The 16,162-nt window shown below is 58.2% G+C and overlaps 1 protein-coding gene across 4 annotated transcripts; it reads right to left on the reverse strand.

Annotated features, from left to right (window-relative positions):
* Positions 1 to 3,330: 3,330 nt before the first annotated feature.
* Positions 3,331 to 15,647, reverse strand: RASGRP2 (RAS guanyl releasing protein 2). Of its 4 annotated transcripts, none has more exons than XM_069066263.1 (17): positions 14,704 to 15,647; positions 11,862 to 12,000; positions 10,963 to 11,065; positions 10,140 to 10,202; positions 9,733 to 9,864; positions 9,458 to 9,608; positions 8,889 to 9,062; positions 8,091 to 8,207; positions 7,554 to 7,835; positions 7,316 to 7,393; positions 7,041 to 7,163; positions 6,098 to 6,213; positions 5,325 to 5,466; positions 4,825 to 4,861; positions 4,470 to 4,643; positions 3,862 to 3,929; positions 3,331 to 3,611 (listed from the first exon to the last, which is right to left on the reverse strand). In XM_069066263.1, exons 2-16 carry the CDS (start codon positions 11,932 to 11,934, stop codon positions 3,865 to 3,867), a joined length of 1,830 nt encoding a protein of 609 aa, XP_068922364.1. In that variant the 5' UTR covers positions 11,935 to 12,000; positions 14,704 to 15,647; the 3' UTR covers positions 3,331 to 3,611; positions 3,862 to 3,864. The 4 variants fall into 4 exon arrangements, with proteins under 4 accessions (XP_068922364.1, XP_068922365.1, XP_068922367.1 ...); XM_069066264.1 differs by lacking the exon at positions 14,704 to 15,647 and adding an exon at positions 14,271 to 14,577; XM_069066266.1 differs by lacking the exon at positions 14,704 to 15,647 and adding an exon at positions 13,188 to 13,929.
* Between the last annotated feature and the right edge of the window lie 515 nt (positions 15,648 to 16,162).

The following is a 16,162-nucleotide window of genomic DNA, read 5'->3' on the forward strand; positions in this document are numbered from 1 at the left end:
CCCTGCAACAGCGACTGACGGCAGCATCAGTACCAGCGCCCGCGGCCCCGCCCCCCGCGCCGGCTCATTGGGCCAGGCGGCCCGGACGGACACGACGTGCGGCCAATGGGAGGCTGAAAGCACCGCCGCCCTCCCCCCCCCCCGCCCGTTATTCACTCCTCCAGCCTCATCCTCCCTCCTGCCCACCGAAGCCAGGCGTCCTGGGCTCCTAGCTCCCCGCGCTCCCCTTCAGGAGAGGGGAGGCGCTGGGCCACAATGCCCCGTGCTGCAACCCAGACGTCCTGGCCCCCAGCCCCTCCCTGCCCTCGTGCCCCTTGGGGCCCGGAACCCCTCCAGGGACCCCGAGCCTGGAAGAGGGGGTCGAAGCTACTGCGCCCCCCCTTCGGGGGAATCCGGAGGCTCCAGACCCCGGCGAGAGGCTAGGGATGGAGGGAGCGGCCCCCCCACATCCCAGCCTCGAGTCTGGCTGCAGGGGGTGAGGACACCGGGCTGCACTGTCCCCCCTGCACCCCAAACCCGCCCAGGAAGCCCTCAAAGACCTCTCTCGTCTTCTCACCTAGGGAGAAAGAGGGAGGTGCTGAGGAGCCCCTGGGGTGGGGCCATGGCAGAGTCCCGGGGTCAGAGAGGGCCTGAGAGAGAGAAGGAGCATGTGCGTGTTTCTGGGGGTTCCCTCTCCCTGCCTCTGGCCAGGAAATCCTCTCTGTTCAGGAGCTGGGATTCCCCAAAAAGGCCCAGAAGGGGAAAGGGGAGGGGGCCCAGGAAGAATGGGAGGGAAGTATATCTTCCTTCTGCCTCCTCCTCCCTGAGACCCTGCAGCCAGGGGCCAGGATGGGCCGCAGCTTAGTGTCTGTGTGGATCTGTCTCTCTGCTGGGGGCCCCGAGGAGGGAGTAAGTTTGGGGAGGGGCTGGGAATCTCCACCTGTGTGTCTGCATTGGTGTGTCTGTCTACACTGTGTGTATGTGTGTGTGTTCATAGCTGAGGTGATGTGGCACAGTTTCATTCACTCAGCACCCCACTAAGGCCCAGGCCCAGTGCATGGGGCAGGGGTGGGGGTGCTCTGACCATAGCAGTCTAGGGGCAGACACAGGATTTGCATCGATTTCACCTCAGAGTCCCAGAGACTCATTTGGCCTCAGCTGGCTGGTCCTACACATCTCCAGAGCGAATGGGTAAAGACAGAAGGGTTCATCCAGACCCCCTCCCTCTAACACAAGCCCACATAGTAGGTCTCCAAGAACCCAGCCCTGTCTCCTACTTCCTCCCTGCCTAATTCATTCTCATGTGGGTCCTGCACTAACAAGTCAAGGAGTATTTCTCTAGGCCCATCTCTGGGCTATGAGCAGACCATGACCTTGGGGAGAGCCCTCCCCTTCCCAAGGACCAGCCTGAGGGGAGCTTGACAGTAAGAATGCTGAGTCAGGGGGGCTGAAAGAGCAAGCCCAAGTGTCAGGCTTTGTAAAAGTCCCCCTTTCCACCACATGTGCCCAGCCCCTGCACCCCATACTTCCTTAGTTCCCTGATGTTACAATCCTTTCTGAGGTTCTGAAGGCACCCTCAATTCCCTCAGTCTCCTCCAATCTCCCCCTCCTAACAAACATTCACGGGCACTCACACACTGGAGAACCCTGGCCCTGGGCAAGGATCAGCTGGCTAGCTAGGCCAGGGCTAAGCCTTGGGAAATGTGGGAAGGAGGGCTGAGTCCAGGCTCTCTCCTTCCTAGCAACCTCGGCCTCCCCCACCCCCTCTCATCTGTCTCTCCTCTCCTTGTCTCTGTGGCCATTCACGTCCTCCTCCACTGTCCTCCCCCACCACCCACCCCCCATCTCCAGGAGCTGATCTTAACCATCAAGGGCAGGAAAGGTCGGAGCTTCAGCCCCTCCCTCATCCCATCAGCCTGCCCCCACAGACCCAGAAGCCTGCCTTCCCCTGCCCCTGCCCCCAAGGGTCCAAGGCCTGGCTCCCCCCAAGGTTACTGAGGTGGGGGGGTCACCCTGGCCCTCTCCCTTGAAATAACCCAACACTTCAGACACCTCCCAAAGCCCAGGCCCGTACATATACAAGTAGGTAGGGTAGAGAGCCTAAGGAAGGGATGTTGAGGGGTATGCAAGAAGGGGAGCTGAGGGTCCCGATGGGAAAGGGATGCAGCTAGCTCAGGCTGGGGGAAAGAGGCAGAGAGGGAGAGCTGCCTAGCGAGGGGGAGCAGGAGCGGGAAGGCTTCACAACACAATCACCGTCTGTTGTTATAGCAACTCAGCCCCCAAATCATGAAACGGATATTACAGCCTCGAGAGGGGGAAGGGAGAGCTGGGGGGGGGGGGGAGCCAATGCAGAGGAGACAGGGCCCCAGGGTGGGGGGCACATGGGGAGAAAGCCAAGGACAAGACTCATTCAGAGAATGAACTTCCTCTGCCCCCATCTTGGAGAGTCGGGTGGGGGGTGCTGTCTGGGATCCTCCTCTATCACCTCACCCCCCCCAGGAAAAGCCTCCATGCCTCCCACTTAGGAAGAATCCTGCCAAGTCTGCAGGGGCAGCCCAGAAGAGGAATCCTGCCCCCATCCGCACATTCCCCCAGGGGCTGAGGAAAGGGGGATACTTATCTTCAAGGGAAGGAACCCCCAAAGCACCCTTCCAACCCTGTCCCCATTATGAGCTCCCCACCAAGTCCCCATCCCTAGGGCTCCACAGGGCACCCTCACATGCCAGCCCTTGAACCTTTGGGATCTTTGCCCAGGGCAGCCAGGGGGGAGGCAGGGGTGAGCCGGAGGCAAGGAACCCTGGATCGATACACATTTCCTCTAGAAATCATTTTTCTTCTATCTGGCTTGTAGGGCAGGGGACAGGACACTTGAGTTTCATTGGGAGGTGAAGGCCAGGGAGTTTTGGGGTGTGTATGTGGTGTGTGTGTGTGTGTGTGTGTGTGTGTGTGTGTGTGTGTGTATACAAGGTGGGGAGAACCAGAGGACTGGAAACCCTGGAGGGGTCTGTGTCCCAGCCTCAAGGCCCTGGGACAGCACCTGAGTGGGCATACAGGGGCATGAGCCCAAGCATCCCCTATATCCTCCCCCCACCCTCAGGCTTCCTCTCCCTGCATGTTGATGGGTGGCCCCTGCTGTCTGGGACACTAGAGGGGATTCCAGCAATGAGTGGGAGGCTGGAATGGATAGCTCCTAAGCTTTCCTTCTGAGATGATACTGAGGGTTTCCTGGCTGTAGGGTTTTCAGATGCAGTGGCTCCATATGGCGCAGGTTCTACGAGTCTACGTACTCATGGCTCAGAGGTTCTAAGATGCTACAGGTTTCCAGTTTTAGGAGTCCAAGACCTTAAGCTGTAAAACACCTGATCCCATCAGCCTTGGGCTTTTTTTTATTCCATTTGGAAAATACGAATATTGACAAGAGTTTGTACAACCTGGGAGAACCTAGGTGCTCCCTGCAGCCCCATGCCCTTCTCCTGCCCCATCTTCAGCTCCCCCCCCCCAGCAGCCCCAGCTGGGACCCCAGCTCTCCCAGATCCACGGCTCTGGTCTGGTCTGGTCTGTGCCCCTCCAGTAGCAGGGGTGGGTCCATGTCCCAGAAACAGCTGCTGCAGAAAGGAGAAGCCAGAGGAAACCTGCAAACAGGCAAGTGGGGGCTTCAAACAGCCGGAGGGGCTGCTCTGGAAAGGAGGGAGTTCCCTCTCACCTGAGGCTTCCAAGCAAAGCTGGGATGGTTCTTCCATGAGGGGAGGGGGTGTTAGAATAGCTGGCCTCTGAAGGCTTTCCCCATCGAGGCTCCCCCAAATAAGTCCCAGTCTCCACTCACTGCCATCCTTTGTCCCTGCCCCCAAAGGACCTCCCTATAAAAAGACCCCAGGACTACACCTGTTATAAGTGGATGTCAAACACGCCATCTTCCACAGACTGGACCCCCTCTTCTTGGATTTCTGGAGCTGAGGGTAGTGCCCAGGGAGAAAAGAGGACAGTCAAGGATGCCCGGTTCTCATTGACACAGTGGTACCTCCCCCTTGCCCATTGAGAGGCTTTCCAGATCCTTCCCATCACTAAAGCAAACAGGATGGGGCCCAGTCTGGGGACAGTGGGGTATCAGAGGCCAGGAGGCTTATCAGAGAGGGACAGGCACTTCCCACAGGAGCTTAAGGATCCAAAGGCTAGTGGCTCCTACCAACCAACTCCCACTCCCTTGTCCCCTTACAAATTAAGAGCTCTGCCCCATCCCACCCCATGCACACCCTGTAAGTTGAGTCTTCCTTCCTTCCCTCCCTTCCAGATAGACCCTCGAACTCTCTGACCCCAAAGCATGGTAGCTGGCTACCATCAGAAGCAGGTCTTTTTCTCATGCGTTTCCCCACCAAAATAAGAGTTCTTTGCTCTATTGAAACACTTCCCTGACAAAATATGAATCCTGAGCTGATGACCTTGATTGCTTCCTTGGACACCTAAGAACCAGACAAAACCAGGGCCCCTCCTACCTGGTGGCCGAGATCCTCGCCTGCCAGGGCGAGGCAAAGAAAAGCTAAAGGCTCGAAGGGGAGTGTGTACAGGTGAAGGCGCAGGTGGGCCCTCCATGCTCATGCTCTGGGCCCGGCGCCTGCATTCTACTGACAGCCGATCTCTGCACTGTTTGTGGCAGGTCACTCCGCAAGCTGGAAGGAGGTTGGAGAGGACGTGCAGAAGCCGGGCTCAATGCCCCTACAGGTCACGTCAGGCCTCCACCACCCTCCTGGCATCCTCAGCCTCTTGGACAGCTGTCCCTCCACCCACAACGCAGGTCCTCTCCTCATCTCCTCCCCCTCCCCCCCACATCCTCTCCAGGCCTCCCCTCACCTCGGCACTTCAGTCCTTGTTTGTAGATGCCCAGGATCTGAAACAGGTCAAAGTCCTTAGCCTGGCATTCAAGCTCCTCCCCAGCCCGGCACCAGCCCGGATTCTCTTTGCTTCTCTCTATCCCCAGAAACCACCCTGCACCCCAGGATCGAGTCCCTGACACTTGAGGGTTTCTGCTGAAAGGGAACCTACTCCCTCCTTGGGCAGCTGGTTGACTCTGGGACAATTCCAATAACCAAAAAGTCTTCTGGACATCAGGCCTCCATTTGCCTTTACATTCCCACTCAACCAGTCCCTGCTCCCAAGGGCCAAACACAAGGTTAATTAATCCCCCTTCCACAGGACAGCCCTTTGGATATCCACTGGCATCCCCACAGCACTGTTCCACATTCTCCTTCACCTGCTGCATCTTGACCCACTTCCAAGGGTTGGGTGGGCTGAGCCTGGAACTGAGGAGGGAGCTAAGCCAGGAGGGGGAGGAGGAAGAGGAAGGGGCTCACCAGGGCCTTGCAGTGCCTGCAGGCAACAGGCCTCAGGGAGCTACTCTCCTGGAAATTGTGGACGAAGCCCATTCGGCCCCCCAGCACGGAACTGGATCTCAGGAAATAGGAGACCATCTCCTCTCGACTGATACAGCCATCTCTGCATCAGAGGTCAGGAGGCCGAGTCAGAACTGAAGCCAGAGCTGAAGCCGCCACCCCGAGGGCACCCTGTTCCCAACCATCTCCCCCAATGCCAAACTCAGAAGTTGGGAAAGTTAGGTTTCCCTGGTACAAAAAGCTTTGTTCCACAATCCGACTCTGAATGCTAATACAAGGGGAATGTTTAACCTACTTAAGAGGACAAACTGGTTCTCAAGGATTTTAGCAGGCAGAGAAATGCTGCTAATTACAAACCATTCTTTCCCATCATTAAAGCCAGGCCTACAAGACGGCCATTTGCCAACACTTTGCTGGCTGTTAGCTTTGGGAACAAGGAGATGTCTAATGATATTCCATGGCTAACTCAGCCTGGTTCCTCCACCTCCGTTGCTAGCCCAGATTAGGAAGGATCAGCTACATTCCCATCAAAGTAGGGGCACCCAGGCTCCTTGGAAATGATTAGCTTCATGATAACCATTGCTCACCCTTCATCCTCCCCCTAACCCTATGAATAACACACATGGAACAGGAGTTGTCCCCATTTCACAGGTGTGAGGAGACAGAAACTCAGAGAAGCTCGAGAATGAATGCTGGCTTCCAGCCCCCAGCCCCAGGCCCAGCCCCAGCCTCACTGGTTCTGGTCGAGGTCCCCGAAGGCGATGAGGTAAGGGAAATTCCCTCGAATGATCTGGAATTCCTCCTGGGAGATGTGGCCATCCCCATCCACATCAAAGTTCCGGAACACAGACTGATGGGTGCCCAGGGAGACACAGAGGATAGTCAGCCTCTCTTTCCAAGCTGGCCCCCATATTCTGGCCCTCTAAACCTTTGAGACTCAGCTACCCAGGTTAGTGTGAGGGGGCTCAATGTCCTCCCCACAGTCCCCATGACCTTAATGGCAGGACTTCCAAACCAGGGTAGAGCCCAGATAGATCAATGTGGGAGAGGATACTGGGTGTCCTTCCTGTCCCTGCTACCCCAGAGGGGCCACTTTCAGGGTCTCAGAAGCTCAGAGTTAGAAAGGACTCAAGTCAATATCTCCTATAAAATATCCCCAACAACTTGTCCATCTAGTTCCTATTTGCAGACTTCTAGGAATGGGGGGCTCACTACCTTTTGAGATAGCCTTTTAGACAGTCCTAATTATCTGGCAGCTTTTCCTTATAGGGTCTGTCTGCCCCTGGGTGATGCGCTCAGGACTCAGAATAATTATCTTTTTTGGAGGGCCAATTCAGGAATTTGTTTTGCTTGATTATGCATATTTCATACAAGGGCTTTGTTTTTCTTTTTCCCCAAGGCAGGGGTGGGGTGGTGGGGGAGGTGGGAGGAAGAGAAAATAGATTTTTGTTCATTGGAAAAAAATAATGGAAAGAAATTTGCCTTTCTGCAACTTCTCCCAGCTCTGCCCTGGGGGGCCAAGAGGAATAAATCTAAGCACTCCTCTTTGGCCAAAGAATCCTTCAGATTCCTGAGGACAGCTAAGCTGTTACCTAAACATCCCACTTCTAGATTGGACACAGTCACCTCCCAACCTCGGGAGGGGCTCCAGGGATACTGGGAGCGGCCGGGCCTCACCTCCACCATCTTCTCAATGTGCTCTATCACCAGTGTCTGGTCCAATTTAGGCTTGGCAGCTGCAGTCCACTCCTCCAGGACAGGGGGCCGTGGGGGCGGAGCACAGGTTGTCGGGCTAGTCGGCTGCAGGAACAGTCACCAGCTCAGGTTAAAGGCGAGGACAAACAGGGTTGAGGGCTGCCTAAGGGTCATGGCAGAGAGCCAAGGGTCCAAGAAGGACCAAGTTCAAAGGAGGAGAGGGAGGGTCACTGCTGCAGGACCAGGGCCTGGCTCACCGAGGACTTTGAACGGGGCTCTCTCTGCAGGGACAGCTGGTACAACTCATCCTCAGTCTGGTACTGATCCAGAGACACCTGGAAGGCATTAGACCAGTCACCTTCCTGGGACCAGCTGTGGCCCAGATCCAATCAGCCCAATCCAGAGCAGGGTTCGGGTCAGAAGCTGGCCCAGAATGAGCCTCCAAGCTCTGTGCCTAATGGCCTACCCAAAGCACAGGGTGCAGTGGGCACTCACCGTGAGCAAGGTCAGCAGGTCTGGGTTGGCCTGTATGGGTGGTCGAAGGCTGGTCACCATGGCCAGCTCCTCCAGGATGGCAAAGAGCTGGCGCATCTTGGCCCCGTTGAGCCGAGTGTGAGCAGCATCCAGCCAGTCAGGAAGGGCCAATTGTATGGCCACCAAGTCCTTGAGGTGCACACCCAGAATGGGGAATCGGAAGCCCACGCAGGCTGCCAGCCGGCGGCGATAGTTGCTGTAGTTGCCAGTGGCTGTTACCAGCTCTGTTAGACTTTCCCAGAGCTGGGGGGATCAAGGGTCAGAAGTCACAGCACCAGAAGACTCAGGCCCTAGAAACCCACTCATGATCAGCACAATCAGTCTGTTCAGAGGTCAAGGACTCAAAGTCTGATGCACCTTCTGTCTGCCCTCAAACATTCCCCAAAGCTGAGCCTGGAAGGAGGGACCCTGGGTCCCCAGGCAGAGAGATCAGAGGTAGAAGTCTTCCCACCCATCCCCCCACATCCTGCTCCTCCCCCCCTTCCCCCCAACCCATACCTTGACAGAGTCTGGGCTGACATGGCTGTGTGTCTCTTTGAGACGGGAGATGGAGCTGTGGCTCAGGCCCCCGACCACAGCCATGAGTGTGTTGAAGTTCTGCAGCTGAAGCAGCTTCTGTGGGCCCCAGGCCAGGATGGGGTGAGCAGACGAGAGAGAGAGACCAGAGGACCACGAGGCAGGAAAGCAAGGAAGATTGAGACAAAGAAAGACAAAAGAATGGACAAAGAGCCAGAAAAACAGACAGGCAGACAGGCAAGTGGACGAATGGACAGATGGAGAGACAGATGCACGGTTGGACGTATGGACATATGGATGGATAGAGATGGGCAGAACGTGTAGGTAAATAGGCAGATGGATGGGACAAAAAGAACAGACAAGCAAATACATCAATGGATGATGAATGGATGGACAAACAGAAGGTGGGATGGGCAGATGGAGAGAAGGATGCAGAAATAGAAAGGCAACGGGATGGTGGGATAAACAAAAGGTACATGGACACAGGCAGATACAAGAGGACAGATAGAAGGAAGAATGGGAAAGTGCGCACACAGAAGAAAGGTGTGGTGTGAGCTTTAGGCATGACACAGAGGGCCCTCGAAGCTCACTCAGTAGAGGGAAGGGCAGGGATTGGAAGGGGGACGGGGTGGGGTAGAGTTGTGGATTCTCCCCCAAACCCTGATGCATTTCCTAGAGGTTAATTTGTCAGTCCAAGGGGCTCAGGGGTAGGGGTGGGGATTGGGAAAGAAGGAAGTCAAGGAAAGGGAAACAGAGTGGGCAGGGGATGTGGATCAGCACCTCAGCCACGTGGATGAAGTGGGTGATGACCTGGGCCCGCTGGGGGGCTGTGGGCTTGCTCAGCACCATAAGCTGCACCCACTGGGAGACGCTATTGAAAAGGGAGATGAAGCGCTCCAAGACAGGGTTGTCCACCGTGCAGCCATGAGTCACGAAGCTGTGGTAGTCCTGGAACTGGAGAATGAGGAGGGAGCAGCTGAGTTCTTCTCCCACCAGGCCTACCCTCACCTGGCTTCTACATCTTCTTTCTTTGGCCTGGTCAGAAGTCCCTGCCCCACTGGCAGCTGCCCATTCGAGGGTCATCAAACTGCTGCCTGGTTCTGGGTCCACTCTGCCTGTACCCTCTGTCCAGCTGCAGACCCTCCAAGGCCCTGAGGCTTCGGCAAGCTCCCTCGGCGCCCGCGCGCGCGCGCGCACACACACACACACACACACACACACTATCTGCTGTGACTTCCACCCCTGGTACCCTGATCCGTCAGCTGCAGCCTCTGACACAGACACTCCTCCTTGCTGACCGTCTTTGTGCCAGTTCCCCACCTCCCCCTGCCTGGCATCCCCGCCCGCACCAAGATCTTGCGGAAGGAGCGATACTCCAGGTAGGTGAGATGCTCCGCCAGCTCCAGGGGCTCCAAGTGGTCAAACAGCAGCGACATTTTTCGTTTCTTCTGACCCACTGGGTTCCGCTGGGTCACCTGGCGTTTCCATTTGTATGTGGGGCTGAGGGGCAATGACCAGAGGCTGGATGTCAGCATCCGGACTCCATCCCGAAGGCCTCCGCCTTCCGTGAGCGCACGCCCACCCCCAGGCCCCCAGCCACTCGTGCTTAGACCCAGACACGTACACACTCTCGATGTCAATGAGGCTGCTGTGCCGTCGGTTCCCCTCTCGGTCCAGGAGAGACTTCAACTCCTTAATCTGCTCTGCCAGCTCTGGATTCAAATCAAACTCGGCGGGGAAGGCCGAGATCCAGTACCTGGAACAGAGCAGGGCGATCTTGATTCCCTTCCCCTCCCAGGTAGGCAGGTCTCTGGGTGACCCGTCTGATCCAGTCCCTCCAGAAAGACCTCAGAGAACTACAGTTCCCGTCATCCTCGAGTCAAAGGGCCCATCAGCCTGAGTGGCGGTTGTCCCAAGGATTGATGGGAGTTGTAGTCTACAGTGTGTTCGCTCGATTGCCAGTCTATTGGAAGGTATGGGATAGGAACCCTAGGAGCTTGCTTGGACTAGAGGCCCCTAGGTGGCACTCACCGGACCAGGTGGCAGGTCTTCACTTGCAGCGAGTTGGAATTGTCCTTCCGGGATTGTTGGTAGGTGAAGGGGGAGGTCAAGGAAAATTGAGGGCCAGGAGGGGAAGGCTGCGGGCAGGACGCCTGAGTTCATGGGATCGCAACCTTAAGAGTAAGAAGGAATTTCAGAGGCCATCTAGTCCAATCCCTTATTTTACTGATGAGGAAACTGAGGCCCATCGAGGTTCGATGAGTGTTCTGTGAGGATGGCGAGCCAAGAAGGCCCAATTTGCAATCTTCCGATTTGTTTCTCTATGCCTGACCCCTGCTCACATCCCTGGTATATGCTTCCTTATTAGGCTAGGGACGACACATCCAGGCTCTAAATGGAAGGGAAGGATGGGGCCAAGACTCCTGGGATCTGGTATCTGGGGAGATCATGGAATCCTAGGACTTAGGGCTAGTCGGAACCTTAGAACAGAGAACAGGGAACGTCAAAGTTGGAAAGGACCTTAGAATGGAGAATGGGGAACGTCAGGGCTGGGTCCATGGACTGTCAGGACAGGGCAGGAGGAAAACCTCAGACCATGTCCTCCTACGCTTGTGTGACAGAAGAGAAAACAGTCAAGCTGAAGGCAAGCTGAAGGGAAGGGACTTTCCCAGGGCCACTCTCAGCAGAGCCAGAGATGGAGCCCAGGGCCTGTCTCCCAGTCCGCTACCCCTCCGCTCCCCCTAGCAAGGTCAGAGGACGGGGTTGTTCGGGGGAGAGAGCGAGAGACTGGTTTCGAGGAAAAGGCAAAGGGAGGCGGGGGGAATGTGGGGGCCGGGGTTCGAGGGAAGGATATATGTGGAGCAGCTTAGCAGCCAGTTGGGAGGACGGGATGTACCACGGATGCATCATAAGAAACATACGCACCAGCTGGGGGTCCCTCACCTTCCCGGAGTCATCTGCGGAGGGGGAGTAAGGGTGGTGAATTGGCTTACTGCCCCCCTCCTTCTTGGAGTCCCTCCGAGGACCGACCCGACCCCGCCCTGCTGACCCGGGGACCTGTCTGCGGGTGCGGCTTGGCGACCACGCCCGGTCTTTGGGGGGGCCAAGCTCAGCCACCACCACCCGCCCCCCAGGACCTCCAGGGTTAGGGAGGAAAGGGAGAGCCCCAGCTGGAGCGGAAGGAGCCTGGGTTCCAGCGGGGTCAGGAATCCAGAGGCCATTTCCTGAGGGCGAGGAGAGAGGAGGAGCGAGGGAGGATAACCCCCCGCCCCTTGCCTCCCCCCAGATAAGCGGTCCCCATCAGCCGGAAACAGTCCCCGTGAGAAGAGACAGAGACTTCCTGGAGCCCCGGGAGCACAGATAGTTGTCCAAACAACACGAGTGGGGAGAGGGGATCCCCCAGTAAACTAAGTAGCCTCTGGACCTTTCTCTCCTAAGATCGCAGACAGTCGGGGCTAAGAGGGGTTCTAGAGATCATTGCAGCTAACACCCTCACTTGACAAGATGGAGAAACTGAGGCCCAGGGAAATGAAATGAACCCCGGAAGGTCACGTAGGGAGCCAGTTTTTACAGCTCGCTAGTCCGGCCTAATCTCCTCCTCATCCATCTGTCCCCTATCCCACTAAGCCAAGGGCTCTGGGCCAGTCCAGCTTTGGGGAGTCCATTGGTTCTGGAAAGCAGCAGGGGCAGTTGCAAGCAAGCCGGGAGCGGGGCTCGCTGAAGGACTTGGGGTACCTGTTTCTCCCGACTCACCAAAAGCCTCGATGCAGCCCCGCAGCAGCTCCTCCACCGTACAGCCTTTCTCAAGATCCAGTGTCCCCGACATGTCGAGGCCCAGGGTCCTCGCAGTGTCCCCAGGAAGACTTGAACACTTGACTCAGACCCACGGCCCCTGCACCCCAAGAAGGGAGAAAAATAATACTGAGCAGGCAGCTCCCTCTGGGGAAGAGCTTCCCTGCAGACAGGCACAGGGTGGGAAGAGAGGACCCGCCCCCTGCTATCTCACCCTCCCCAGCTATGGGGGACCAGGATTCCCCCTCCTTCAGGCAGTTTTGCTGAACGGTCTGTGACCCAGGGATTGTGTAACCTTCTGCTGGAGAAATGTTCCCTACTGAGGCTTCCGGGCCAGGAGCAGGGGGATGGGGGGCCATGGGTCCGTGGGGCTGGGACTGGGAATGGGGATGGAGGCCCTGTCCAGAGAGGCCCAGATCCACCAAGGACCCAAGCAGCAGGACTGTTCTAGGATCCCTGCATCCAAGTACAGCATCGGACAGCAGAAGGAGGGGTCAGGGCTTCCTCCTATCCCCAGAAGGCACCTGCAGCCTCCCCCAGCCCCAGAACAGCCCCTCCCCCCCCCCAGGCTTCCAAAGCTCCTCAGCCTCCCTGCCCCCGCAGGGTTATTTTGGGAACAGGGAGCCTGAAGGAGCCTTAGAGGAATTTCTCCCCCAGTGGGTGGGAGGGGGGGGGGAAGCAGAGAGAGGGAGAAAAGGAACCCAGGCCTCCCCAGGCCTGAAGCCTAGAGACAATGGTTTGGAGAGAGCCCCCAGGGGCCTGCCCTGCTGAGGGAGTGGAGAGACACATTCCTGGGCCTGGGACAGATGAGTCAGTGGGAGGGAGGCCCAGAGCCTGGGAAGGATGAGCTGGGGCCTGATCTCAAGCCCACTGTACCCCTAAGGGTTTTTGCCCTCTCTGAAACCCTGGCAGCCCATCCTCTGGAGCCCTACTCCCCTCCCTAGGTCCAACCAGTGACTCCCTTTCCCCAAGTGTCCCAGAGGAGTAGAAGGTTTGGTGAGCCTCCCCTCACTCTCCTCTCCATGCCAAGAGCTCTAGAAAAGGTAGGCTCTATCAGAGTCACCCAGGCTCCCAATATCCCTGCTGGCCCAGAACACAAGCAGAGGAAAGACGGGATCAAGGCAAAATGAGAGGGAGCCCAGATCTCCAGAATTCTCCCCCTTCCCCTCCAGTCAGCCAATTTCCCAAGTCCTAGGCTTTCATGCCATCCCACCTCCCCTCCCAACTCAGGCATCCAGCCCTTCAAGGACCAGAAGATGCTAGGGTCTTATGAGCACCTAACCCCACCTCCTTATTTTATGGAGGAGTAAACTGAGGCCAGGAGAGAGGAAGGGCTCAAGAGCCCCCAGACAGGACATTGAGGGGAGGGAGAGGGGCAGATGTTCCAAATCCACAGGCTCAGACTGCTCCAGCCTCCCTTGCCTCCACCTGAGAAGGCTGTGTGGGGCAGAAAAAAATTACCATGAACTTGGTAATCTGGAGGATCTGAGTTCGAATCTCATCTCTTCCCCTTCCTATCTGGGTGACCTTGGGCCAGACTCCCAAACTCTACCTCAGCTGGCTGTAAAATGAGGGGTATGTACCTCAGTGGTCTCCCAGGCCCCTTCGATCTAGGATCTTAGGATCTGATCCCTTTCTCCAGGCCATTCGGACTATTAAGAAGCCAGGTGGCCTCACCCCAGCCCCAAGGCCCGGTAACTACCCTAATAGCCATCCCTGCCCTGTGGCCTCAGCAAGGAGTCACACTGGCATGCTTCTGGACACCTGTACACACACAGGACACCCGCGCCCACAGAGACTAGGTCACAGCACTCTGGGAACACCGTGGACCTCATTCTCCCACAACTCACAATACACAATTGACCACTGTGCTTGGCACACACACATACTCACACATACTCACACTGTCACATTCTCACACCTACAGGAGCATGGCTCATGGGCCCCCATCCCTGGACTTGTCTTCTTCTCCTCAGCCTGAAAGACCCCTCCCATCTAACCCAAGGCCCCTGCCCACTGTTCTTCAGGTGACACACCCTCCCTCTCCTGCCCTTGAGAACCTGTCCCTTTCCTTCCCCTTCCTTTGCTCTACCCTCTCCCTGGGCTTGGAGCTCTGGCTCCCTAAGGTGAGTGGGACCAGACAAGCCCTAAGGTCCCTTCCTACCCCAAATCCAAGTCTAGAAGCCAGAGCCCCTCCCCTTTCTGGGCCCCTTCTCCCTGATCTTTCTCCTGTGATGCTCCCTGCCCTCCACCCTCCCACATGCCAGGACCAGGGTGGGTCCCAGGTGGAAAGGGGAGTCCTACAGCAGCCCACCTTCGACACCCCACACCCCACCTCCACTGCCCCCTGGTGGAAGATCGACCACTTACCCTGGGCTCTGCTGGGGTCCAGTGACTGCCCCCTGCAGGCTTCTGCTCCCAGGGGGGCTAGAGGCAGGGGAGCCTTTCTCCCCTTCCTCCCCCCCCCCCCCGCCCCCACTCCTCCCCGTCCTCCTGTCGCTCTTGGTTGCGTCCTCGTCCCCCCTCTCTTCTCTCCTCTGCTGCACCTTCTCTAACCTCCTGCCCCCCCCCCTTCTCCGGCAGCTCCGAGGTTCCGCTCCGTCTGTCCCCGGTCTCTCTTGGGCTGTGCCTCAGTCTCTGGACCACCGACGTCCCTGACTCCTTCCCCAATGCGTTCCCTCTCCCCGGCATCTCCTCCTCCCCGCCCCCTCCCTCTGCAGCCTCCTCCCCTCAATCCCCCCCCCTCTGGCTCCCCCCCCCCCGCCCTCCCCCGGCCTTGCCGCCTGTGCCCGATGCCACTCACCCGCCTGGCACACGCGGGGCGCTGCAGGATACTTAACCCATCCCCTGCCGAGAGGCTTGGGACCCCCACGTGGGGCGGAAGGGAGGGGGGTAACAGAGGTAGACTGGAAATGCCAGGTTCCAAGGTTGCACCCCTGGGTTGGGGACAGGGGTCGGTGCCCTTGCTGAGGCTGGAGAAGCCCCCCCATCCCCCCTGGCCTGGGGTTGAGCGGGAGGAAACTGGGGGAGGGACAGGAAGAGGCTGCGGTAAGGGGGGGCACCACACCCCGGACCGGCCCGGTTCCTGTTCTCGAAACAAACACAGTTCCCACGGGGCTCCCCCTCCCTGCACCCTGACTCTGGCTTCCTGCGGGAGTGGGGGCTATTGAGGGTGAACTGGGGACCCTAGGTGCCTGGACTCCTGGAGGGAAGAGAAGGGGACAGTTTGTTGATGGGGGAGTGGAGGCCCTGGGAGTCTTGGTCCACGAAGGGATGCTAGCCTGGAGGTGATTGTGGGGCACCGGTGGGAGTTACTGGGGGCTTTGGCAGGAGAATCAATAAGAAAGAGCCTGGAGATGGTGGTGGGCACTGATGATGGAAAACTGGGGACCCAGACCGCCTGAATCCCGGGGGGGGGGCATCCTAGAGATGATGGTGGGTACTGATGGGAAAGGTCAGCCTGAAGAGGAGGAGGCCTCGATAAGAACGCCTCGGACGCCTGGGTCCTGGGGAAGGGGGTAGAGATGGGGGGGGGGGTAGCCTGGATGAGAAGGGCTGCTGGCTGCAGGCCGTGAGATTGGGGGCTGGGGAAACCGTTAAATGGTTTCCGGCCGTTTGGGGTTCCAACGTACTCACAACGAAACCACCTGCCCCAAACCTCCCTTTCCCCACCGCCTCTCCTCCTTCCTCCCCGGTCCCGGAGGGCGCGCCCAGATCAGCTGCCCGCCTGCACTCTGGGAGCTCAGAACCGCTCCCGGGGCTCCCCTGCCCCAGGACCCGCCCCTCCCCTCAAGTGGGCTTAGTGGGGCCGGGCTTCTTCCTATTGGCCCTCTAGGAGGCGGTGCCTGGGTTGGACATGCCCCTCAGCCCCAGCCCCCGGGGTTGCGGAGGTTTAGACTGGGAGATCTAAGCCTGGTGGGGGAGGTGGGGGGACCGATTCCCGCCCCCCCACCTCGGCCACGACCCCTCCTGCCCCAGCCCCAGTGCAGCCCCGCCCCAAGCTGACAGGAAATAGGCCGGGAGGGAGAGCCTGTCCCAGGGGAGGGGGCGGAGGCAAAGCCAGTCCCCCTCCTTCCCCAAGCCCTTCAAGAGCCTGGATCAGGACCTAGTATGGGCACAGGGCTGGGCCCCAAGCAGCTAGCGGCCGAGAGATGGGGAGCAGGGACGGGAAACTGAAAGCCAGATCCTGGAGGGGCGGCCCCGGGCCTCCCGGCAGAGCTCGACCAGGGAGCACCTGCTAGCCTCCGAGCTGGGGCTAGTGG

This window comes from Petaurus breviceps, unplaced genomic scaffold, assembly GCF_028583685.1.
Source record: "Petaurus breviceps papuanus isolate PSGF00001 unplaced genomic scaffold, PetGlider_PUasm1.0 90721, whole genome shotgun sequence".
Taxonomy (NCBI): domain Eukaryota; kingdom Metazoa; phylum Chordata; class Mammalia; order Diprotodontia; family Petauridae; genus Petaurus; species Petaurus breviceps.

Excerpts from the sequence above, each read along its gene's own strand:
- RASGRP2 (XM_069066263.1), bottom strand. The coding sequence starts at position 11,934 with ATGTCGGGGACACTGGATCTTGAGAAAGGCTGTACGGTGGAGGAGCTG. Across the intron at positions 10,203-10,962 it reads GCTGCTAAGCTGCTCCACAT|CTACCAACAATCCCGGAAGG; the intron begins ATATCCTTCCCT and ends CTCCCCCTTCAC. Across the intron at positions 4,644-4,824 it reads ACAAGGACTGAAGTGCCGAG|CTTGCGGAGTGACCTGCCAC; the intron begins GTGAGGGGAGGC and ends ACCTCCTTCCAG.